The sequence below is a fragment of the Canis lupus genome, chromosome 32 (genome assembly GCF_048164855.1).
Source record: "Canis lupus baileyi chromosome 32, mCanLup2.hap1, whole genome shotgun sequence".
Lineage (NCBI taxonomy): Eukaryota > Metazoa > Chordata > Mammalia > Carnivora > Canidae > Canis > Canis lupus.
Genome location: NC_132869.1, coordinates 4,223,625 through 4,247,866, shown reverse-complemented (window position 1 = coordinate 4,247,866; position 24,242 = coordinate 4,223,625). Strand labels below are relative to the sequence as shown.

Below are 24,242 nucleotides of genomic sequence, written 5' to 3'. Positions count from 1 at the left end.
TCCCCGCCTTTTTCCAAACTCTGCATAAGACTGTATCCCTTAAAGAGTCCAAAAAGTTAAAATTAACCCAGTGCAATCTAATTATCCTTTGACATTTTTACTCTCAAGAGACCTGCTGGTTGACCACATGGGTTCCCTCTGCCTTTCCTTCTTTGTAGCCTACCAAACAAATCAAGAACAGGGCTCTTCACAAAATGACTATTCAATCTTCCTTCTTAACTGACCAGGGCGAGTGTGAGCATGGTCTTCTTCCTTCCTCAATTGCCGCGATGCCCTGACTCATAATACTAGAAATTCAATCTGAGGATTTGCTTTCTCTTAAGAATTTTCTCAGGGTTTTTTTTTTTTTTTCTTCATTTCTTTCTTTCTTTTTTTTTTTTTTAAGATTTTATTTATTTATTCATTAGAGACACACACACAGAGGGAGAGAGAGAGAGGCAGAGACACAGGCAGAGGGAGAAGCAGGCTCCATGCAGGGAACCCAATGTGGGACTCGATCCCGGGACCCCAGGATCACGCCATGAGCTGAAGGCAGATGCTCAACCGCTGAGCCACCCAGGCGTCCCTCTTCGTTTCTTTTATTTCCATCTTTTTAAATATTTTAATGGGGACTACTGATGACCCTTGTCCTTGCTTTGCTATTATTTACTCAAGCCATTTTGGAGGTAACAGTTCATGTTACTCTTACTCCACTCTCTTGGTGGAAAGATGAAGGGAATGATGGTGTAGAAAGAGGATAGGATTTTCTATCCTAAAGGCACAGATTAAATCAGTACAATAAGCAAGGTCTCTTGATTTCCAATCCTGTGCTTTTTATTTGTTTTTACCATCATCTTAGACTGTTTCTTTAGCATTTTTAGTTTTTAGGGCTTCAAAGTATTCTAAAATGAAACCCAGTAAAATTTTTGAAATGTAATTATACATTTCTCTAAGCAACAGGTTTGGTTTTATCATTTATAATAAGAATGAGAATGAAAACAGGGATGCCTAGGTGGCTCAGCCGTTGAATGTCTGCCTTTGGTTCAGGGTGTGATCCTGGAGTCCCAGGATCGAGTCCCACATCAAAAAAAAAAAAAAAAGAAAACTTAAAAAAAAAATTATTTATTTATTTATGAGAGAGAGAGAGAGAGAGGCAGAGACACAGGCAGAGGGAGAAGCAGGCCCCATGCCGGGAGCCCAACACGGGACTCGATCCCAGGACTCCAGGATCACACCCTGGGCCAAAGGCAGGCGCCAAACCTCTGAGCCGCCCAGGGATCCCCGAAAACTTTCTTTTTTAGGGAGAACTTATACTTGGCAAGTTAATCAGAAGTAAAGCGAAAGAATCTTGCTCATGATACCAGTGTAGACAAGGACAAAGGAAAGCTCCTCGTTGTCACCAGATTGAGCAGAACCATCTCCATACTTCAAGAGACAGACTTATTTGCATGACTTTTCTGAGGCCTCAGTCGATGTTTAGAGTCTGGAAGCAGTACTTAGCCTTGACAATCTTGAAAGTTTAGTAATGCTTTTTTTTTTTTTTTTTAAGATTTTATTTATTTATTCATGAGAGACACAGAGCAGGAGAGAGAGAGGCAGAGACACAGACAGAGGGAGAAGCAGGCTCCATGCAGGGAGCCAGACGCGGGACTTGATCCAGGGTCTCCAGGATCACAACCCGGGCTGAAGGCGGCGCTAAACCGCTGAGCCACCTGGGCTGCCCTAGTAATGTTTTTTAAATGGAAAAAATAACTAACTTACTTCTGGTCCATCCTATTATTAGGGAGAATATGATTGTTCAAAAGTCTAAACTAGGGACGCCTGGGTGGCTCAGGGGTTGAGCGTCTGCCTTTGGCTCAGGGCGTGACCCCAAAGTTCTGGGATCGAGTCCCACATCAGGCTCCCCACCTGTGGGAGCCTGCTTCTCCCTCTGCCTGTGTCTCTGCCTCTCTGTGTGTGTCTCTCATGAGTAAATAAGATCTTAAAGAAAAAAAAAAAAAGCGTGAACTAATAAGCTCTACAAAGGTAACCTCCTAGATCACTAAGGAAAGGGATTAACTGAGAAACACCGCATCTTACAACTTAACATCACAAAGCCATATGCTAAATTCCACTAAGTCAATAAGCCTTGGCTCTTACCTGCTCAGCAGCTAATGCTTCCCCGTAGTTCTCCAGAAAGTTCCCCACAATGACAGAACCCACAATAGTGAGACCCTTTCCAGCTTTAAGCTGTGAGGCAAAGGTGAGGAGGCGAGGATGCTTGACATGTAAATCTTCATCTAGTTTCAGCAACACAAGTAACTGAGGCCTGTAAAGATGTTGGCAGGAGGGTGGAAGAGAGAAAACACTTTGGGTTTGGGGAAGAGAATGTCAATTCTACCTTTTAATTCAGGAGATCTGTATAAAACATGTAATTGGGCAGGAGGAAGAGATTAAAGGGAACGACAGGATGAGGGTGTATGTTTACTTGAATCCTCACAGTATTACCACAAATTGATCATTTTGCAAGGAACAATAAAAATGGTAGAAGTCTAGATCAAATATCCCATGAAGAAAGTATGAAGGATTTGGAATCATTCAAAACAGGTGCATTATACCAATTCCTCAAGCTGCTTGAATTCCTTATCCTGTAATCATTGAAACACACCATTCTGTGTGTTAACCATGTGCCAAGCACCACACCACTAAGCTCTCTTGATTTCTTTACCTCCAGTTTTTAGTGTGTGGAGGGCCTTCTTCGAGCCGAAGCAAAGCAAACCGGGCTGCACTGAGGGATAGTCCACGGATTCCATCCCCCCATTCTTTCTCTGCTCTGGGAGAAAAAAAGAGAAAACAGCAGGGACAGATTTAAACCACAGCAGGTACAATTTCAAAACACAAAGTTTATTTTTTTTTTATTTCTCTAAAACTAACATATACACAAGGTAGAAAATTAAAGCTCAGGTTAATTGTTCATATAATGCTCTTTATTAACATCATAAACCCAGAGGAAGTAGACCCACACTGCCCTTCATCAATGGACTACACTGCACACTAAACAATTCAGATAAGGACTGGAAGCATCACTCATTTGGCCTATGTAACTATTTAAAGGCAGTAATGTAAAATAGCAATCTGGAGAAGGAAATTATACAGACTCAAAGTTTAATTTAAATTTTGAGAATAATGAGGAGAAAGCAAAACTCAATGTAATCTTCTGAATCAGTGCTATTTATTCCTAATTTTTGCAAGTTGTTACTGAAGTCTTAGTTGTTACAAAGTTATTCAGGATTAATTTCTTTTTCATTTCAGAGATAATACCTAGACTGAAGACAAAAGCAAGAATACTTGTATTTGTGCTTTAATACTCATCATTTTTTGACATGTTCTTTTAGTTATTTGTTTCACTGATCTGTTCACACTTTCTCAGTAGGTTCCCCCTGTTGATTCTGTATGCTTGTGTCTGTCAGATGGCTAAAGAATTGGAGATATAAAATTTAGTTATATTATCTATATATGAGGTTACCTGGATCCTTCATGCAATTTTCTCTGGGCCGACTCTACCCAAACTAGTCAGTTTTGATACCTTTAGCAGTAATCACGGTCGAAGCCACAGACTCACCCTTGGTACTCAATGTACTTGTAGATCATACCAGCTATTACCATGGCTACAATGGCATAATACCAGGAAGAAATGAACATCAGGGCCAGACAGATACTCATTCCCATGAAAGAGAGGGCCCTAAAAAATTAAAAACAAAAACACAAACAAGTGTTTTTCTAAGCAGCTAAAAAGGAAACCTGGGCTGGAGGTGCTTCTTAAACTGATGAGGGGTTGTTATTATATTTTAAATTCCAATATATTACAGACTATAAAATTTATATTGTAAATGCAATAAAGATGAATTATTAGAAAAATTACTATTTGCCTGGATACTGTGACAATGGTCAGGTTGCTGTAAGTTTTTAAATGCTTTTTCTCAATTTTTATAGTTGTCTTATCATGGACTGCAACAGTCAGTAGATCTGCACTGAGGCCCAAACCAAACCATCCTTTGTCCTGATGTTTCCCATTGCTGGAAAAACATAAATGAGTAGGATATAACGAAAAGTTATCTACAGTTGTGAATGAATTAATAACTACTTGGCAAAGCAGGGACGGGGCATGTAGTTAGAATTATTAACACGATCTTTTAAAAAAAAGTATTTCATGTAAATATTGCTAAAAACCTTATGAATGTTCATTAGCATACACATGCAGAACCCACTGAAGAAAATCTGCCATTAGTTTCTCTACTTTACATAAAAGAAACCTGGCAGAGAGGCACCTGGTGGCTCAGTGGGTAAGCATCTGACTCTTGATTTTGGCTCAGGTCATGATCTCAGGGTCCTGGAATCGAGCCCTGCTTTGGGCTCAGTGCTAAGTGTGGAGTCTGCTTAAGAGCCTTTCCCTCTCCCTTTGCCCCCTCCCCTTGGCTCATCTTCTCCCCCCTGTCTCCCTCTAAAAAAAAAAAAACAAAAAAAAAAAAAAAAGAAAGAAACTTGGCAGAGAATCATGAAATGCTTGTTTTGATGATCAAATAGGTTAGGTAGACAATCATGCTTACTGAAGATCTTCTGTGTACAGAATGAACTTCTTAGCTCTATGATGAATTTCAAAGAGTGAACAGGAGAGTTGTTAATATGGAGAAAATTAGGATCTAATAAAAACATAGGAGAAGGAGAAAGGGAAAAGGTAATAAAAGCAAAATAGTAACACAACAAAGTTCACAGTGGATGTTTAATTAAGGTTAAAATTAGAAAGAGGATTAGAGGTGATAAAATCAGTGAGGATCCAAATTTTTGCCACTTTATAAAGCTCACACTACTGCTCATCATTGGAAAGTGAAGCCAGGAAAGGGTCAAGGAGAAAGTTAGCAAAGAGGAATGTAGCAACAGGACATACTAAGGAACCTTTAGCTATGATAGAAAAGAAATGAGGAGATAGGATGGCAGCTAAAAGCTTGATGACCCCCTTAGGACTGGGGAGACTTGAAAGCAGCAGCAGCAAATGCAGCAAAGTTTCACTGAGAGCTTTACTACGTCCCTGGCACTGTGCTGAGCACTTCAGATCATCTCAAAGAAATCCCATGAGACAGGTAATACTATCAGTCCATTTTACAAATGAATAAAATTAGATTTTATGTGGTTATGTGCTTTGTTAAAAGTTACAAAGCTAGGAAATAGTAGAGCAGACACTGAGCTAAGGTCATCTGACCCCATAGCTCACACTCTTACCTGCTAAATGAAACTTAAGAAGACAGTTTGAGAATGAAAACTGATGAGGATAAAGACAGAAAATTGATGAAATTCAGTGCTTAGCTAAGAGAGAAATGGGAAAATAGATATGCAAAGGGTAGGTTGGTTTAACCTGGAAAAATGCAGCAGGCTGGAAATATTTATTTCATAGTTTTGATCTTTATTCTAAGTGGGTGTTATAAATTATAAAGTGACCTATGAAAAAACACATAAGATGGTGGAAATTCAGGGAATCACTGGATGTTGAAATAGGCAGTATGGAATGGCTGGCCAAGAAAAACTGTGTTGACCACCCAGACTCTCCTCGTTTTCTAGTTAAAACGTGGGGAAGAAGAAGAAAAAGGGCAGACTTACCAGTGGTAGTAGCGGAACCGAGGTCTCCAGTTGGGTGTTCGAAGTAATGTTTGCAGAGCACATGCCAAGTTCACAAAGAGGTAACACATGAGGAAAAACCTGGTGGAATCAAAGAAGTTAAGAGGCACTGTAAAATGACTCTCCCAAGGGCTATTTTAAATAGACCTTGTTGTATTTAAGCCTCTGGTGCAGCCCACTAGCGTTTGATTCAGACTAGGATGCAGAGAAACTTAACTTCTCCCCACACCTTGCTCCTTCTCCTATGTTCTCTCTCAGCGAAAAACACAACTACTCTTTATCTAGTTGTTCTTGGGATAATCCCAGTTTCCTCTTTGTTACTCATCCTTGTTCCAAATTGACTTATCAAGTCCTATGGATTCTACCCATTCACAAATTTTTAAACTTTTCCCCTCCTTTCCATCTCTATTACTATATTACCTTACTTCAGGATCTCATTTTTTCCTTGCTGGATTAAATAAGCTTCCAGTTGGCATTCCCAGCTCAATTTTAGCCTCCTTCTCACTTACCTTTTATACCAGATTACTCTAAAACATAAATATGATCATTCCATTCTCAAAGGATCACTCGCTACCACCAGGTAAAAGTTCTAGGTCTTTTGTGACCTGGTTCTACCTAAGTCTCTGCCTGGCTACCCCCAAACAGGCACCCTCCCATCAAAGCCAAACTACTTTCAATTCTCAGATGTGCTGCATCGTTTCATTCCTCAATTCCTTTACCCACATTCAGTGTCTGGGACTTCTCACTCTTTTGTTGATTGGTAAATAATGTCCTCCTTCAAGATGCAAGTGTCTCTTTATCCAGAGAACCTTTCCCGAGTCTCAGTCCACTTAGGTGCCTCCCCTTAGAGCTTTCACGGTAGCATTCACCTTTACCACAGTTCTCATCACACTGCACAAGGACCACTAATCTCTTTATCATCGGTTCCTTAGGGTTGTGTTATTCATCTTTATATTCCTAACATGCTGCCCAGTGCCAGGTAGATATTAAGTCATCACTATGTCAGTTGAAGGATCAAAGCTAACAGCAGCGGTGAAAGCTATAACCAATTGATAATGAATCAGAAATGAAGGCAAAGAACTTCTGAAGCTATACAGGTAGGAAGAAACCATAAAATTATAAAAGTCAGCCTTACTTGAAACTTCTTTGGAATATGTATTATTTAGGTGAAGTTACACCTGTACTTGGCTTACTCTGTTATCACTACTATTATATGCCTGAGGGAAATTAACGTGTAGTACATATCACAAAAGCAAGAAACAGTGAAGAGAAGAACTGGCTCTTACATAGAAAGAATTGGGGCCACAAGGTCCAGGGAGGCGATAAGAATCCCCAGCTCTGCAATGGCAGCAGTTAGAAGTAAAGCCCAGGTAGGTTCCCCATTGGCTTTGCTGTGACCAAAAACCTGTACAGAGAAGGGATATATTAGTCACAGGTGTGTGGGGAGTGTCTGAGTCAATGCTCCCCTCGCTGCTACAGTTTCAGACACAGCACAGGATACAACTGTGCTGTTAAATACCTCTACCCCGCTTACATATAAACTCTTCCCTCATAGGGAAGGTCTTGTACTAAAAATCCACCTGTCTTCACATTATATGATCTGGTAATTCCTTTTTTTTTTTTTTTTTTTTTTTCTGATCTGGTAATTCCTAAGCCTATGAAGACCACACTGTTTCTCCTAAAATCTGAGAAAAAGGCAATAAGGTATGGGAGAGGGTCACTCACCCTCAGGAAGGGTATGATGTTATCCTTTGCTATAGCCTGTAGCAGCCTTGGTGCACCCGTGAGGCTCTGAAGTCCAGCCCCACATGTGGAGAAGAAGGAGCCAATAACGATCACCCATGGTGATGGCCAAGATAAGGTACCCACCACCAGATTACCTTTCACAGCATCCCCAAACCTGGGAAAGGAATGAGAGTGGGGAAATTTAACTACAGATTAAGAAAACTAGAGAAACATTCACCTAATTTTTTCTATTTATAATTTTTAGAGAATTAAAATTAAGACAGACATGAATAGTAACATAAAGGTAAGCAGATTTGATCAAAAGACATTGTTAATCTATATTAAGAAAAAATAACTTGTAGGACCAAGAGAATAAAGCCAAGCTTCAATTAAGGCTTTTGCCCTCAAAATATCGTGTTCTTTACAGAAAAATTGGAAAAAAAATATATAAAAAGGAGGGAGGAAATCCATATAGTAGCTGGCAGCATTTAGCATGCTTTGCACATTTTAGTCTATTTACTATGTTTTTTTAAAACCTAGATGAGATCACACTACCCCTATAATTCCATATTCTTTTTAACTTAGAAGCATTTTTCTGTCATGAAAAATTCTTCATGAATAAAAAATTTAATGGCTTTAGTAACATTGCATCATTTATATAATCCATTCTTCTAGCGTCGATTTTGTACTGTGAAAAATACTGTGATTAACATCTTTTTTTTTTTTTTTAATTCTATTTAAGAGAAAGTGTGTATGAGTGAGGTGGGGGGTTGAAAGGAGAAGCAGACTCCCTGCTGAGCGGGGAGCCTGACTTGGGGCTCCATCACAGGAGCCTGACATCATGACCTGAGCTGAAGGCAGACGTCTGAATGACCCACGCAGGAGCAGTGCTCCTGTGATCAGCATCCTTAACGCACATATCTATATTCATACTTCAGATTTTTTTCTTTATGGCATATTCCTAAGAGGCAATAGCTGCAATAAAAATCATCTATCTATCTATATATATATATACATATATATATATATATTTTTTTTTTTTAAGATTTACTTACTTGACAGAGAGAGAGAGAGAGAGAGAGAGAGAGAGCGCGCAAGCGAGCGCACAAGCAAGGGGAGCAGCAGGCAGGGGAGAGGCAGGGCGAGAAACAGGCTCCCAGCTGAGCAGGGAGCCCCAAGTGGGGCTCACTCCCAGAACCCTGGGATCACAACCTGAGCTGAAGGCAGACGTTTAACCAACTAAGCCACCTAGGTGCCCAAAAGGATCCATGTCTTAAAATATTTCAAAATCACTACCAAACTGCTTTCCATAAAGGTCATAATAAATTTTATTTTCACTGGAAGTATATGAAGGTTTAAGTCTTAGAGCACATATATATTTCACACCAGCTTCGAGTATTAAAAACTTAAAAGTCAATGCTAATTTGATGAGTAAAACATGGCATCTCATTAATTATTTATGGTTTTAACCATTTTTATTATCACGCACAAAAACCCCACGTATATTCCAATAAATTTTCACAAAACATCCACACAGCTACTCTCTAGTCAAGAAATAGAACACTTCCATCACCCAAAAGTCTTATATACCCACTTGCTATCACTAGTCCTTTTGTACCCCCATCTTTTTAATGCTATGTAGTTTTACCTATTTCTAAACTTTTTTTTTTTTTTAAGATTGTATTTAAGACAGAGAAAGAGAGCGAGCAAGCCTGTGTGAGGTGGGAGAGGGGCAGAAGCAGGCTCCTTGCTGAGCAGGTAGCCTGATGTGGGTGGGGCTCCATCCCAGGACCTGAGCCCAAGCCAGCTGCTTAACTGACTGAGCCACCCAGGCACCCTTTGTTTTTAAACTTTAAATAAATGAAACACAGTATATGTGTTTTGTGTTTGGTTTCTTTCACTCAACAATGTGAAATTCATCCTTTTTCTTTTTATAGCTGTGGTTCGTTTATTTTCATTGCTCTATGGCTTTTCAATGCATGAATACATAATTTATCCATTCCACTACTGATGAACATTTGGACTATATCCATATTTGACTATTAATAATAACACTGCTGTGAGAATTGTTGTGTATTATTCTTAATGCACACGTGCATGCATTTCTGTTGGATCTACCTAGCACTGGAACTGCTAGGTCATGAGGTACGTGAATGCTCAACTTTAGAAGATAATTACCAACAGTCTTCCAAAGGGCTACTGTAGCTTACACTGTGAATACTTTTTATATAAGGGTGTAATTTACCAAAGCTCTATACACCCATGTATTTTCAGCGACAATAGTATAGTCATAGTAAGCCATGCTACTTATTCTTTTTTTGTCAACAGTATGTATATATAGCATCTACTGGGGATTCCGTCCTAAAAAAATTAAATCTAGTCAGGGAGAGTGATACAAAAAGCTACAATGTAGTAAGTGCAATACTGTACTGGCTGAACGAGGGGGGATGTGTGTGGTTATCTCTGCTGGGTGAGTGTAGGAAAGCTCACAGGACAGAAGATCCTTAGAGGGTCTTAGAGGCTCAGTGTGTCTGCTGGGTGGGAGTTACCCACTCTGAACAAAGCAAACTGCACAAACAGATGCATGTCTGCCTATTTAACTTCTAGTTATGGCTGGAGCAGAGGGAGTTTATGAGGGAATGAATGATGGGAGAGGACATGAGAAAAAGGTACACAGGGCCAGACCAAAGTGATGGGTTTCAAGGGGCTTTGGCAGGCTGTGAAGCAGGAAGGTTTGTATGATCTAATTCTGTGTTGTACAGAAATCACTCTGGGGGCAGCATGAAAGAAGGACTGGAAGGTGGTAAAACTGAAAGGGAGATAATTACAATAATCTTGGCCAAAGATCCCCAAGGCCTGTGCAAATGGATAGGTATAAAGAATAGTGGAAAGACGAAAAAGGATGAACTTCACAGTGTTGAATGAAAGAAACTAAACACAAAACACATACACTTTCATCATTAAAATGAACGGTGGAAATTCCAGGACTTAGGGACCAACTAGATGAGGGAACTGGTGGAGAAAGTCTAGGATGGCACCCATGTTTCTGTTTTGAGAAAGGGTAAATGGTGAGGCTAGTAACTCCCCCAGATGGGGAAAATGGGAACAAATCTGGCAAGTTTAGGGGAAAGATTTTTCTAGGAATCTCTTAGAAAAACATATTTTTTGCTCATAGGTGAAAGGAAAGGATAAATACCCAGCAGCCTTCATGAATGAAATGAAGAAAGTTCAAGATTTTATTTAGGATGCTAGATAGATACATACTTCCCTGTCTCATAGAGGAGAAGCTAGAGACACCTGAAAGTTTTTGTTTTTTTAACCCTCTCTCTTTCACTTTTCGTCTTAGTTTCCAAACAGCTCTTAATGTACGGAAGCCTTTGTTATGCAGACAGATTCACTACTTTACTGAATGCTATACTCATTGCATCTCACCTATTTAGAATAATACAACTGGCATTTATTATTCACTAAACATTTTGGGAACCATATACATATATTTCCTAATTGTTAGTCATGACATATACCTCAGTTGGGTTTTGAATTTGTGTCTTGGGGCAATGTGGAATGATCAGATACAACGGAAGGCACACCACACACATAAATGTTACAAAGAAATCAACTACTTACTTGTCTCTAAGAACAACACCTTCAATACAGGCACCAAAAAGGACAACATTGCTTAAATCTACCATACTGAGAGTCAAGGAACTGGCCTCTAACCCTCTGAGATACAAAGCTGTCAGTAAAATGAGTTGCTAAACTCTTTTCTGAATTTTAGAGATGAGGTGAGTAGATTTTCTGGTGAAAAGTGAGCTGGTAAAGCAGGTATTTTTACCACCAGGATAAAAATACTGATCACCCTCATTCCACAGATGTGCCATGAAAAGGATACAGACAAAGGAGGTGGTCAGGATAGCAAGTATAGTGCCAATGGGAATAGACTTCTGAGCATCCTTCAGATCTCCAGATCTATTTGATCCAGCCATGATACCTTTAGAGAAGGAAAAAAGAAGGTAATAACTTCTTAGTTCTGGATACTTTGATATTCATACTGATACCAAAGACTCGAAGCAAGTCTGAAAAGCCTGAGAATATAATTTTGTCTCCTAAGAAAAATCACTCCCTGGGTTTCATAATTTCTAAAATAGACAACAGCCCTTCTGCTTACCTGTGACAGAGGGAAAGAAGATCCCCACGAGAAGGGTAAAAGAGGTGGTGATGTCAACAAGGACATACTCGTGGTTTAAGTTGCCCAAGACATCAGAAGATCTGGCTGAGGACTTTTCAATTATTTCTCCCTTTGGTAGGTAATTACTCCAAAGATTCTCTGCAGTGGGAAGAAAAAAGCATATAAGCAACAGAAGTTTGTAAAGAAGATAATTAGGTAATTTTCTGTCTAAACAATATTCTAAATCATATTCCTCATTTATATACTTTTTAAAGGTATGTTTGTTCCTGCACGAGCACATACGTATCACACAATAAAGAACACATAAATAAAAACCAAATGCTCTTTCTCATCTGATTCAAATGTAATATGACAAAATGATTTGGTACATACAAATGCAGTTAAATTTATTAATGCAAATTAGTATAATTTAAGCAGATTAAAGATGAATGCCCTGCAAAGCCTATTTTTTAAAATTAGTAATTAATGCTATTTCTAACATGTTAGTGTAAACTTGCTTACATGCAAAGACATCTGTGAACCAAACATTTAAGACAGAAATCGCTTAAGCAAAGAGTTTCAGAAATTGGGCTGAGTGAGGAAAACACACATGTGGGTGTGGTGACACTGAAAGTGCCATTCTGGCTGTCACGGTGGGGAGAACACTGGCAGTTCTACAGGATAGTTTATCATTTTATCCTACTTCAAAAAGTTATTTGCTTAACTCTGCTTCAAAAGGAGGGAAATTTTAGCAGAAAGCACTGCAAGGGAGTCCTGAAAAAGTGTAAGTTCACTAACAGAAAAGCAGAAGATGCTGAATCAAGAGCTGTGTGGTGAGCTTAGGGAGGGAAGTGATACTGTGGCAGTGAGATGTCATGGATAATAGGAGAGTCTAAGGTTGAAAAGCCTGTTTTCCTGAGAAAATTAAAAACTTGTTCAAAAGCTTCCTAACTCACCTGTAATGACACCACTAGCCAATCCAGGAATGCCCTGGATTGAAGTGACATTATTGTGAACAAAATATTCGTCACAGGTAGCATTGAAAAACTGACTGGAGTTACAGAAGAAGCCCCATAATTTTGAAGGTACTGTCATGTTGTTAATTTCCTTGGTTTTGGAGCAAGTATCAATGTGTCTTGATGAAAGGGTGCGGTTACCCAGCATGCAGACCCTAAGTGAAAGCAAATCAAAGAAAAACAAAGAAAAATGAAGCAAGAAGAAAACATTTTAAAAAGAAGATAGGTTAGAATTAGGTTAATAATGGAAAAACAAAACAAAACCACCTCATCTCTAAGAGGATGCAAAAGGAACTAATATTTATTGACTCATTCTGTAAATGGAGGCTTATTTACATTTTCTGCAGTTTAATCCTGATAGTCACCTCAGAAAATACGCATTAGTATTTCTATGTTGTGGGTGGAGGAACTGAGGTTTAGGGAGACTAAGTAGTCTGCCCGAGTCATACCAGAAGTAGGTGGTAATGACAGAATTCAAACTGAAGAATTTGATTGTATTTATGGGATCCCTGGGTGGCTCAGTGGTTGAGCATCTCTGCCTTTGGCTCAGGGTGGGATCCTGGAGTTACAGGATCAAGTCCCACATTGGGCTCCCTGCATAGAGCCTGCTTCTCCCTCGGCTTGTGTCTCTGCCCCTCTCTCTCTGTGTCTCTCATGAATAAATAGGTAAAATCTTTAAAAAAACAAAACAAAAAACTTCAATGTACCACACACGTATGATATATAATCTAATGTCTACATAGAGGTATACATGCCAACAGTGTGACATTTAGTTCTCTTTATGACTAGAAAGTATACTATGGTATTAACAACAGATTAAAAAGTTTAATTAATTACAAATATTTAGGTAGGAGTTCAGGTGTCTTTGACTCTCCTCATATTCTATTAATAACAGGAAGCCAACATTTAAGTACTTTACAAGGCTTGCTGGTAATAACTATACTACCTGTAAAGCTCTTCATGAATAATAGTTCAAATAAGCACAATCATTCATTATAAGGAAGTTTTGAGAAAAACCTAGTATCTATACCCAAATGATGGTTACAGCTGCCAGTTCTATGCTTGGGACATAAGAATGAGGATCAACACTCTCCCAGGAAGCTGGGAGGCTTCCTTCCTCAATGCTAACTGAGCTTATCCATGAGTGAAATCTCAGGGAGAGTGTGAAATTGTACCTGAAGTGATTGTATCACCAGATACTATTGATGACTACCCAATAATAATGGCCAGGCAGTGAGATACGTACGGGAAGTGTGGAGGTGCAAAAGAAGACTTGATGGCTCCAGCATAGATGGCCAAGATGGATACAATGACACAGGCCAGGAAAAGTGAGGCAAACTTGTTCACATAGCGTACACCGATGAACACCACCAATACCATGAGAACCAAGAAGGCTGTGCCATAGATGCGCATGTTATTTAGCATGGCTGCTGACTCCTTGAGTGCATCTTCACTACGAAAGATGGCAGCTCGGGGGACAATATATACCTGTTAAGCAAAAGAAGTAGAAAATGAGATCACTTCAAAGTCATCAAGTAAAAGGGCTGTTGTGGTTTGCATCTGTTTTCCAAAGGAAAGCAAAGACAGAAAATGAGTGGAGACTTAACCTAATTTCTACAGAAATTGGATATCATTTCTTTTTTTTAAAGTCTATATGCTATTCTGAATACCTACATTTCCAAATGGAAATAGCAAAAAAAGCATTAATAATTTATTCAAAGTGTCATATAAAATAATTACAATGATTATCTTGAGTCCTACACCTCATTATTCCTACTTACATAGGACTATTTTAAATTCAGTAAAAAAAAAAAAAAGACATTCTAGTGAATAAAGAAATGAAAAGCATTTTATTTCATTGAGTTGAAGATATCAAAAAAGATTTTTAAGAAAAACCTTTTACTTTTTCCCTATTAGTACAAATCTTGCCTCAATACTAACTTCTTGGGGTTGCCTGCTTGGCTCAGTTAAGTGTCTACCTTCAGCTCAGATTATGATCTCAGGGTCCTGGGAGTGAGCCCTGCATTGGGTTCCATACTCAGTGGGAGCCTGCTTCTCCCTCTCCCTCTCCCCCTCCCCCTGCTTGAGTTCACTCTCTGTCATAAAAAAAAAAATAAATAAATAAATAAATAAAATAAAATAAAATAAGGCTAGCTTCTTGGATGAAGTGGTAGGGTGTTGGTGAATGGGTGTAAGGGAAGCAGCAGGCAGGTAAAGGATACTCACTATCTTTCTGACTTATATTCACAATAGGATGTCAGTTAACAGGTTAACAATCACATGACTGATTCTGTAGTGGATCTCTCAGAAGTTTTGCTATCAAACAACAAAAGATATCCAAATCTCTATCTTCTCTACACCATTGACCACACTTAAGCTATTACTCACCAGAAAAATTTCAATGGCACCCAGGATATACATGGCTGCTGCAAATGTGGTACCGAGATAAAAGCAGAGGCCAACAGCCCCACCAAACTCTGGGCCCAGTGCCCGGGAAATCATAAAGTATGAGCCTCCAGCTAAAAGACAAAATAGAATGTAAGCAGGAAAAAGAAAGTACATCAGTAAGAAGAATGTAAACAAGTCATAAATAAGAAGGATAAATGTTTCAAGTTTTTCAAAACTCTGAATGTGATAAAAAGTAGATTTGTTAACGGGAAGTGAAAGATAAAACCTTTACGGTGGAAGATCTTACTAACTCAATAAAATATATTCTAACTAAAAGAAGCTAGGAATGTGATACAAATTAAGGATTCCAGTTTAGAACATAAGAGTTTTTCCTATTTGAATTGACGTATAGTTGACATAATAAAGGTTGTATTAGTTCAAGTGTACAACATAGTGATTTGACGATTCTGTATACTACGCACAGCACAGGAAGCGCAATTACCGTCTTTACCACACACAATTACAATATTACCGAATGTCTTCCCTACGCTGTACTTTTCATCCCCATGACTTATTTATGAATAGAGGTTTGTACCTCTTATTCCTTCTCACCTATTTTAACCATTCCCCAATTCCTCTCCTCTCTGGCAACCATCAGTTTGTTTTCGACATTTATGAGTCTGTTTTCCTGTTTGTTTATTTATTTATTTTTTGGATTTCATGTATAAGTAAAATCATATAGTATCTTTCTCTGACAGTTCACTTGCATAAAGTGGATCTCTAGGTCCACCTGTATCATCACAAATGGCAAGATTTTGTTCTCTTTTATGATTAAGTAATATTCTGATGAGTGTGTGTGTGCGTGTCCTTCCCCATCTTCTGTATTTATTTATCTACTGATGGCACTTAGGGTTTCTTCTATAACTTTGTTATTGTAAATAATGCAGCAAAAAAACAGAGGGGCTCATATAAGGTTTTGAACTACTGTTTTCATTTTCTTTAGGAAAATACTCAGCAGTGAAATTACTAGATTGTATAGATTTCTATTTTTAATTTTTTGAAGTACTTCCATACTGTTTTCCAAAGTGGCTGCACCAGTTCATATTACCATCAACAGTGAAGAGGGTTCTCCTAGTTTAGAACATAGATTTTTAAAGAAAGTATTTATTCTCAAGTTACATAGTATGAACAGCAGACCAACAGATTAAATAGTATTCTATTCCTGGGAAGTTTGCACCTCTGACTTTATAGCATACATACACAATAGTCACTGACAATCCCTGAAATCCAATCTTAGCCTACTGACCTGGCACCACTCCATTAGTGGCAATGGCACTCATGGAGATAGCAGTCAACAGTGTCTGTAAAGGAAGTGAGAGGAGAAGACTGTTACTGTATTCTGTACTATTTAAAGTGCCTCACAGCACTTTTTGAAAAATTAGCTCTTCTTATTTTTATGGAGTTGGCCACCATACCTAAGAGTGTGGAAATGAAATGATGGTGGTTCAACTCACTGTACTAGTCACATTACTGCGATCTTGAGTGTTCTGTTAAAATGCTTCTATAACATAATCAGTAGGTTAGGTGCTAGTAGGAACCACTGATCTCACCCTGGTTTCCTAGTTAGCTTGGAAAACAGACTGGAAACTAAGGACTAGTTACAATTAGAAGAACAATATTAAGGAAGGAGGGGAGTCACTGAAGACTTCTGAACAAATAAAAACTGTATTTTGACAACACTGCCTGGTAGTAGCAGAGTACAGAATGGACTGCAGACAGGGAGCAGGTGAAGGCAGAGTGACTTGTTACTAGGTTATTATAGTTCAGTGAAAAGTAAGGGCTATAGGGCAAGTATAGGAATATTAAGAAGGGTTGTATATAAAAGAGGTCAGAGGGAGACTTGATTGACCTTGGTAGCTGAATAGATGTGAGGTTATCAAGGAGCCAAACATGGCCCTGAAGTTTTAAGACTAAGAAACAGGTAGTACTGTTAATTTTAAGTTATTAATGATACAACTATGTTTGGTTACTCTGCTTTATAAAGCACTCAGCTGGGCATAATGCACAAGGAGGGTATAATAATGATAGTAATAAAAGAGGTCAGCAGTTGAATAAAAAATAATTTTTATTAACTTATAAAAAAATTGATAGATGTGGCTGGGATATGTGGGTAAGAGGAGTTTAAACTCCAGTAAGATCAGAATGTTCTCAGTACAGTGGGGAGAAGACCTGGAAACTACATCTGAATTTCTAGGGAAGGGGTAACAGATCTGGCTTCAAAACAAAACAAATATCCCTCACCCCAAAAAAATAATCAGTTTTGTTCCTCAATACCATACTGGTGTAGTACATCATTTTCTAACTTTGGTGCTATCAAACTCAAATGATTTGGATTCTGAATTCTGTGAATCAAGGACTATACTTCCACTTCCTTTAAAAGTCTTCCTTTTTAATATCTAGTATATATTATGCATATACATAAGAAGCGAAGAACAGACACTAAATAACTGAAAATCCTTCAGATGTTAATATCAAAATAATCTCTCCTGTTGAGATCATGAGTCTTTCCCTACTACTCTTTGTTTTATTCTCAAACAGGTTCATTGCAAATAATCTTGAGCTCTTGCAATGTTCCAGGTGACCTCTAGGAGCCAAATAGGGACTTACACAGCAACAGCAGATAAGGACAATTGCAAAGGCCTGAAGAACTCCAGCCGTGCCCACAACCCACGTAAGGCGCAGAAACAAGATCACTCCAAAAATATTTTGTAGGCATGGGAGGTAGACACCCATGAAAGTTCCCATTTGAGGGGTCTGAAAAGAAATATGTTGACAAAAGAAAAATTATATAGTCATCTAGAAGAGATGATTTTATCCCTTCACTTGTATATAAAAACTTGTTCCCTAATTACCATATTATTTACAAAAGAGGTAATTAGTATAACCAATATCTTAAAAGAGGCACATATAAAATCTCCATCTTATAAACATTGATCACCATACTTTTTAATGTTCATAGAGCTCTACATTTTCACTTTACGTAGGTCCCCATATTTTTTTTCCCCATATCATTATTTTTAATGTTCAACGTTTATGAGGGCCAGGGCTTTCTCCCCAACTCAAGTTTATAAATTTTCAATTGGTTTGTGAGGCCAATAGGGATACTTCTTGTCTAATTTGGTTTCTGGGAAGATTTCATTCAGGTCAATGGTCATCTGATCAAATGGAATTATGTTCTTCATTTTCTCTAGCTTTTTCATATTCTTCAATCCTGGCCTTTGAGAGAGACAAAAACTCAGCACAGCTTTTCACATCTTCTTTTTCCTCAGCATCCACCTGGACAGTGTATTTATCCTCTAGCACAGGAACCTTCAGGGCATTAAATTTCTCAAAGTCATCTACCAAGCCAGCCTTTGCCACAATGGCCTTGTAATAAGCCCAGTCGACAGCAGGTGGTTTCTCACGAAGAGTAGCCAACCTGGAGGTAAGCATCTCATTCCAGGATTTCAGGGAGTTGGCAATGGCCTTTTGGTTTCGAGGTATGATCTCCCAAAAGCTACCCAGTCAGTGGTTTTTAGAGCAAGTTTTCGCCCAGCCATCTTGAGATACTTCACCGACCCCAGTGGCCCACAGTCCACAGTGGTCCCCATATGTTTTTACATGGGCATTTTACCACAAACTTTTAAGTGTACCCGCAACAATTAAAATGTTCTTGTTTGGGACGCCTGGGTGGCTCAGTGGTTGGGCATCTTCCTTGGCTCAGTACATGATCCCGGGGTCCTGGGATCGAGTCCCACGTCGAGCTCCCTGCACAGGGTCTGCTTCTCCCTTTGCCTGTGTCTCTGCCTATGTGTTTTTCATGAATGAAAAAACAAATCTTTAAAAAATAATAATAATAAATAAATAAAATGTTCTGTTCTTGAAGCTATTAGCTTTCCCTTCTCTTTAAGATTTTATTTTTGGGCAGCCCCAGTGGCTTAGCAGTTTAGCGCTGCCTTCAGCCCAGGGCGTGATCCTGGAGACCCGGGATCGAGTCCCACATCAGGCTCCTTACACGGAGCCTGCTTCTCTCTCTGGCTGTCTCTGCCTCTCTCTCCTGTGTCTCTCATGAATAAATAAATAAAATCTTAAAAAAAAAAGATTTTATTTTTAAATAATCTCTCTAATGAGGGGCTCAAACTCACAATAGTACATGAGTACAAGAGTCGCATGCTCCACCAACAGAGTCAGCCATGGGCCCCTAGCTTTCCCTTTTCATTTAAAAATTGAATAATGATTTGATAGAATTCCTTCAGAATTTGGCATAATCCTTCATGGTAGCTGGTAAATGCATTTGGCAAAATGAAGATCTGAGGGTCACTTTATTCCTGAAGAACCAGAAAGCTAACTTGTAATAGTGTTCCATATTTTGAGAAAAACTGAAATTTAGTATTTGAAAAACCCAATCACTTCACAACAGAGACGGCACCAGTGGACAGGTGTGGACACTCTTCTTCCGAAATGCCACTCCATCTGCCTGGAATGCTCTTCTCCTAACTGGGTGGCCCATGTCTCTCACTGGTTAGGTCTCTGCTTAAATATGGCCCTGTCAGCGAGGGCTTCCCTGACCAATCTCTCGACCCCTCCTCTGCTCTGGCTCTCTTGCTGGCCAGTTTCAGTGTCTTTACCCTGCCTTTTGAAGTTAACACACAATGTTACATTAGTTCCTGGTGTACAACAAAATGATTCCATGTCAAGTCTTTGCATATGTTATGCCATGTTCATCACCTATCCCTGCTTATATTTTTTGTTAGAGTGCTGTCAACACGTAATATTCAGTTTAACAACGATCTCCTCATACTAGACTTCAGACTGCATGAGAGCAGCACACTACATGTGTTTCTGCTATGACCCCCACTGCCCAGAACAGCGCCTGGCATGTATCAAGCATTCAACAGTTACTGAGCATAGAGTGATACCCTGGATACTTCCTCCTTTCTTATATATGGGACTCTTTTTATTTATCCTTGTTATTTGAAAGCCTCACCTTGGTGGGCTTCTTTTTCCCTTCAGTAATGTTTTCTGCCTCCTCATGCTCTTTTGCTCCTTGTGTCAGATTAGTATAATTGGCCATACGGTTGAGGAGAGAGGATACCTTTGGTCTGGTGTCCATTTCTTCCTAAAAAACCAGAAACATGGAAGAAATGAGTAATAAAGAACACTGGAAATAAGCATCAAAGTGACCTCTGTACCAGAAAATTACAAATCAAATGAGAAAATACTTCACAGGTAAATATTTTAAGAAAATTTATAAATGAGGCTTTATTCTCCTCCCACATTAAAATGTACACTTAATCAGGGCTACATAAATCCTTATAAAATTCTCAAGTGAAAAGCTTTATCATTCTAATGGCTTAACTTTACATTAAAAGCAAAATCACACTGGCCCCTTTAGACAGCTGTATCCTTGTAAAAAACATTGATAATATTACCTTTAACTACAGTGCCTCTTTCTTTAGGCCACTAACATTCTTAAGACCTGAGCTAAGATCAAGAGTCAAATGCTTGAACCAAATGAACCACCCAAGTGCCCTTAAGCTACTAACATTCTAATAACATCTATGGCTATTATTTATTACACCAAGCACAGGAAGCTCAATAAAAAACTTCTGTGACTGAACTAAATATTCACCTCTGATATTTTCTTGAAGAAAGCTGAAAGAAGATATCATTTAAAAAGTAGATGCACTGAGGTGTGCCTGGGTGGTTCGAGTCATGATCCCAGGGTTCTGGGCTCAAGTCCCCGAGTCCAGCTCCCTGCTTGGTGGGGAGCCTGCTTCTCCCTCTCCATCTGCCACTGTCCCTGCTTGTGCATGCTCTCTCTCTCAAATAATTAAATCTTTTTTTTTTTTTAAGATTTTATTTATTTGACAGAGAGAGAGAGAGAGAGAGAGAGAGAGAGAAAGAACACAAACAGGAAGAACAGCAGAGGGAGATGGGAAAGCAGGCTCCCTAATGAGCAGGGAGCCCAATGCAGGGCTCTGTCCCCAGGATCCTGGGATCATGACCTGAGTTGAAGGCAGAGGCTCAACCAACTGAGCCACCAAATAAAATCTTTAAAAAATAAAAATAAAATAAAAAATAGATACACTGAGAGAACTGGCACTCACATGCATCAATGTCCAAAGCCAGACACAAAGTAGTCTTGGACTAAAGCAGGCTCCTTTCAACAACCTGACTATAGACCCCAACAGAGTCCCTATGGTCTCAGTTAAGACATATAGGCTCTCAGGGTGCCTGGTGGCTCAGTAGGTTAAGCACGTGCCTTTGGCTCAGGTCATGATCCTGGGGTCATGGGATCAAGTCCTGCATTGGACTCTGTTCAGTGGGAAGCCTGTTTGTCCCTCTCCCTCTATCTCCCTGCCCTTTTGTGCTCTCTCTCAAATAAATAAATAATTAAAAAAAAAAAAAACATAGGCCCTCTTAATCTGGCAGCCGACTTCCTACACTGATTTTCGATTAGTAGTTATAAGATAAATGATAGTCTTCCCAAGCACAGAGTTGAAAAATACTCTATTTTATACTTCATAGATAATTCCAATTCAAATATTTAAATCCTAGCTAAATTCAGCAGCAAGGTTCTCCATATGCCTGTGATGTCAACATTCGTCCTCAATCATAGAAATCTGATTTAGGGCAGCCCAGGTGGCTCAGTGGTTTAGTGCTGCCTTCTGCCCAGGGCATGGTCCTGGGGACCTGGGATCCAGTCCCGCGTCGGGCTCCCTGCATGGAGCCTGCTTCTCCCTCTGGCCTGTGTCTCTGCCTCTCTTTCTCTGTGTCTCTCATGAATAAATAAATAAAATCTTAAAAAAAAAAAAAAAAGAAATCTGATTTAATGGCTACTTATTCGTGATAATTAAGTTATACAGAATAAATCAACTACAATGACAAATTATAGTAAGTATTATATTTTAACAAATAGTTCTTAAAATTATCCAGCCTGTACTGCTTTAAAACTAAATGGGATAGAAAACAGTTATCTTGAAATCTCTGTTCCTGAAATCTCCATCCTAGTTTTCTCCTATTTTTACCTCAAAGAGTGCCAAGTTTCTATCAAAATATTCATCTCCTTCTTCATAATTGGAATTATTGAGATAAGCATTTCGAGCTTTCTTATTATGCCCATCATCTGGAAAAAAAAATAAATCAAATTAGTTTCTCATTGGTATTAAAATATCAGCACAAAATAACTTCATGTTGCCTCTGTATTAACAGAATCCATTTCCATATTCATATTTTAATCTTAAAGTGGGAGAACTCAATGAGCCATGCTTAGAGAATGTGGCTCACTCTAGAACAGGAACAAAAATAAATCTCTAACAGGTAAATAATATGAAGGCTTAACAGCATGAAGACCTCTGGAAACACTATTTTTTTTTTTTAGGATTCTAGCCTATAAAGACCCTACTCTTAAAGTCACCCAAATCTAGAATAAAATTTTTAAGAAGTACTTATTGAGCTCTTAGTGTGTTGCTTTAGACTTTATATACTACTGCTATTGATAATGGCAGTAAGACCCTCTACCTCCATCCAGGTATGTCCAACCGTTTATGTGACATTGGGTAAAAAAAAGAAAAATGACATCAGGTCATGTAACCAAACACTATTTTTGTACAAACCCTTGCCACTTTTTTTTTTTTTAATGTTAAAAGAGATACCCTACAAGAATTTGGTGAACCAGCTATGAAGAAAAAAAAAAAAAAAGAAAAAGAAAAAGAGACTGGGTTCCCTCAGGCAGTAGAGTCTGTGTGAATACTTCCTTATTAGCTCTGGTTCTTTGCTGTGCCTAAGAATTATATATAATTATAATTGCCTTGCAGGAGAGAAAGAAAATAAAAAATTATTCAAATGTCATTAAGAACACCTCAAGTATTCAAGAAATAGATACTAATATATAAAAGCTACAGAAACTAGGGATCCCTGGGTGGCGCAGTGGTTTGGCACCTGCTTTTGGCCCAGGGCGTGATCCTGAAGACTCGGGATCGAATCCCACGTAGGGCTCCTGGTGCATGGAGCCTGCTTCTCCCTCTGCCTGTGTCTCTGCCTCTCTCTCTCTGTGTGTGACTATCATTAAAAAAAAAAAAAAAGCTACAGAAACTAATTCAAAGTCTTATAACCTTAAATACAAGTTTGGGAAATAGCCAACAAGCTATCAAAATAACTAGATCTTGTCAAAGGACAGAAGAGCCAACCTGATGGTCTTCATTAGCTAAAAAATGGGTAGATGTGAACACTAAAAATAGCTATTGCATTGAACTGAAATGTAACTATGTGAAATATCCAGTATATTTTGAAAAAACAGTCATCTTTACAGACTAAGGAAATAGCATATCTGAAAAACAATAAAGAGAAAGAATAAGCAATTATCTTGCCTTTCCTGTACCAACCATATTTCAGGATAACTAAAATGTCAAATAAAATTTCTTTATAGAAAAATTCTAGCTAATAAATGTGGAATTTAAGAAATAAAACAAACAAGCATAGGGAAAAAAGGGAGATAAACCAAGAAACAGACTCTTATTTCAAGTTTTTATTTAAATTCTAGTTAGTTAACATACAGCATAATACTAGTTTCAGGAGAAGTTAGGGATTCATCACTTACATATAACACCCGTGCTCACTGCAACAAGTGCCCTCCTTAGTGCCCACCACTGGTGTACCCCATCCTCCACCCACCTCCCTCTATCAACCCTCAGTTTTGTTCTCTATAGTTCAAAATCTATTTTATGGTTTGCTTCTTCTTTCTTTCCCCTATATTCATCTGCTTTTGCTTCTTAAATTCCACATGTGAATGAAATCATATGGCATTTGTCTTTGACTGGCTTATTTTGCTTAGCATAATACATTTGAGCTCTAGCCACATCATAGCAAATAGTGAAGTGTCATTCTTTTATATGTTGAGTAATATTTAATTGTGTGTATCATCAGTCAGTGGACATTTGGGCTCTTCCTGTATAATTTGGCTATGTTGACTATGCTGCTATAAACATTCAGGTGCAAGTGCTCCTTCACATCAGTATTTTTGCATCCTTTGAGTAAATACCTAGTATTGCAACTGCTGGGTCATAGGGTAGCTCTATTTTTAACTTTTTGAGGAACCTCCACACAGTTTTCCAGAGTGGATGTACCACTTTGCATGCCCACCAACAATGTAAGAGGATTCCCCTGTCTCTGCATCCTCACCAACATTTATTGTTTCCTGTGTTGTTAAATTTAAACATTCTGACAGGTGTGATATCACACTGTAGTTTTGATTTGTATTTCCCTGATGATGAATG

At 38.6% G+C, this 24,242-nt stretch overlaps 1 protein-coding gene and 1 long non-coding RNA gene across 6 annotated transcripts in view; one reads left to right on the top strand and one right to left on the bottom strand.

Annotated features, from left to right (window-relative positions):
* The window catches only part of SLC12A6 (solute carrier family 12 member 6), an 88,006-nt gene that overhangs the window by 7,531 nt on the left and 56,233 nt on the right, over positions 1-24,242 (bottom strand). For 4 of the 5 annotated variants that reach the window (XM_072808642.1, XM_072808644.1, XM_072808643.1 and 1 more), the window contains 16 exons: positions 21,996-22,093; positions 19,952-20,083; positions 17,593-17,739; positions 16,232-16,286; positions 14,926-15,056; positions 13,784-14,025; positions 12,478-12,692; positions 11,522-11,680; positions 11,246-11,344; positions 10,981-11,038; positions 7,354-7,528; positions 6,915-7,033; positions 5,611-5,709; positions 3,581-3,700; positions 2,687-2,791; positions 2,119-2,287 (listed from right to left, as the gene is read on the bottom strand). In XM_072808642.1, coding sequence (XP_072664743.1) covers positions 2,119-2,287; positions 2,687-2,791; positions 3,581-3,700; positions 5,611-5,709; positions 6,915-7,033; positions 7,354-7,528; positions 10,981-11,038; positions 11,246-11,344; positions 11,522-11,680; positions 12,478-12,692; positions 13,784-14,025; positions 14,926-15,056; positions 16,232-16,286; positions 17,593-17,739; positions 19,952-20,083; positions 21,996-22,093 — 2,123 coding nt within the window. The remainder of the gene's footprint in view (positions 1-2,118; positions 2,288-2,686; positions 2,792-3,580; positions 3,701-5,610; positions 5,710-6,914; positions 7,034-7,353; positions 7,529-10,980; positions 11,039-11,245; positions 11,345-11,521; positions 11,681-12,477; positions 12,693-13,783; positions 14,026-14,925; positions 15,057-16,231; positions 16,287-17,592; positions 17,740-19,951; positions 20,084-21,995; positions 22,094-24,242) is intronic. The other variant, XM_072808646.1, reaches the window with a different exon arrangement.
* Positions 1,985-24,242, top strand: part of LOC140622882 (uncharacterized) — a 55,851-nt gene continuing 33,593 nt past the window's right edge. The window contains exons 1-2 of the long non-coding RNA XR_012022557.1: positions 1,985-2,840; positions 18,255-18,409. This is a non-coding gene — a long non-coding RNA (uncharacterized lncRNA). The remainder of the gene's footprint in view (positions 2,841-18,254; positions 18,410-24,242) is intronic.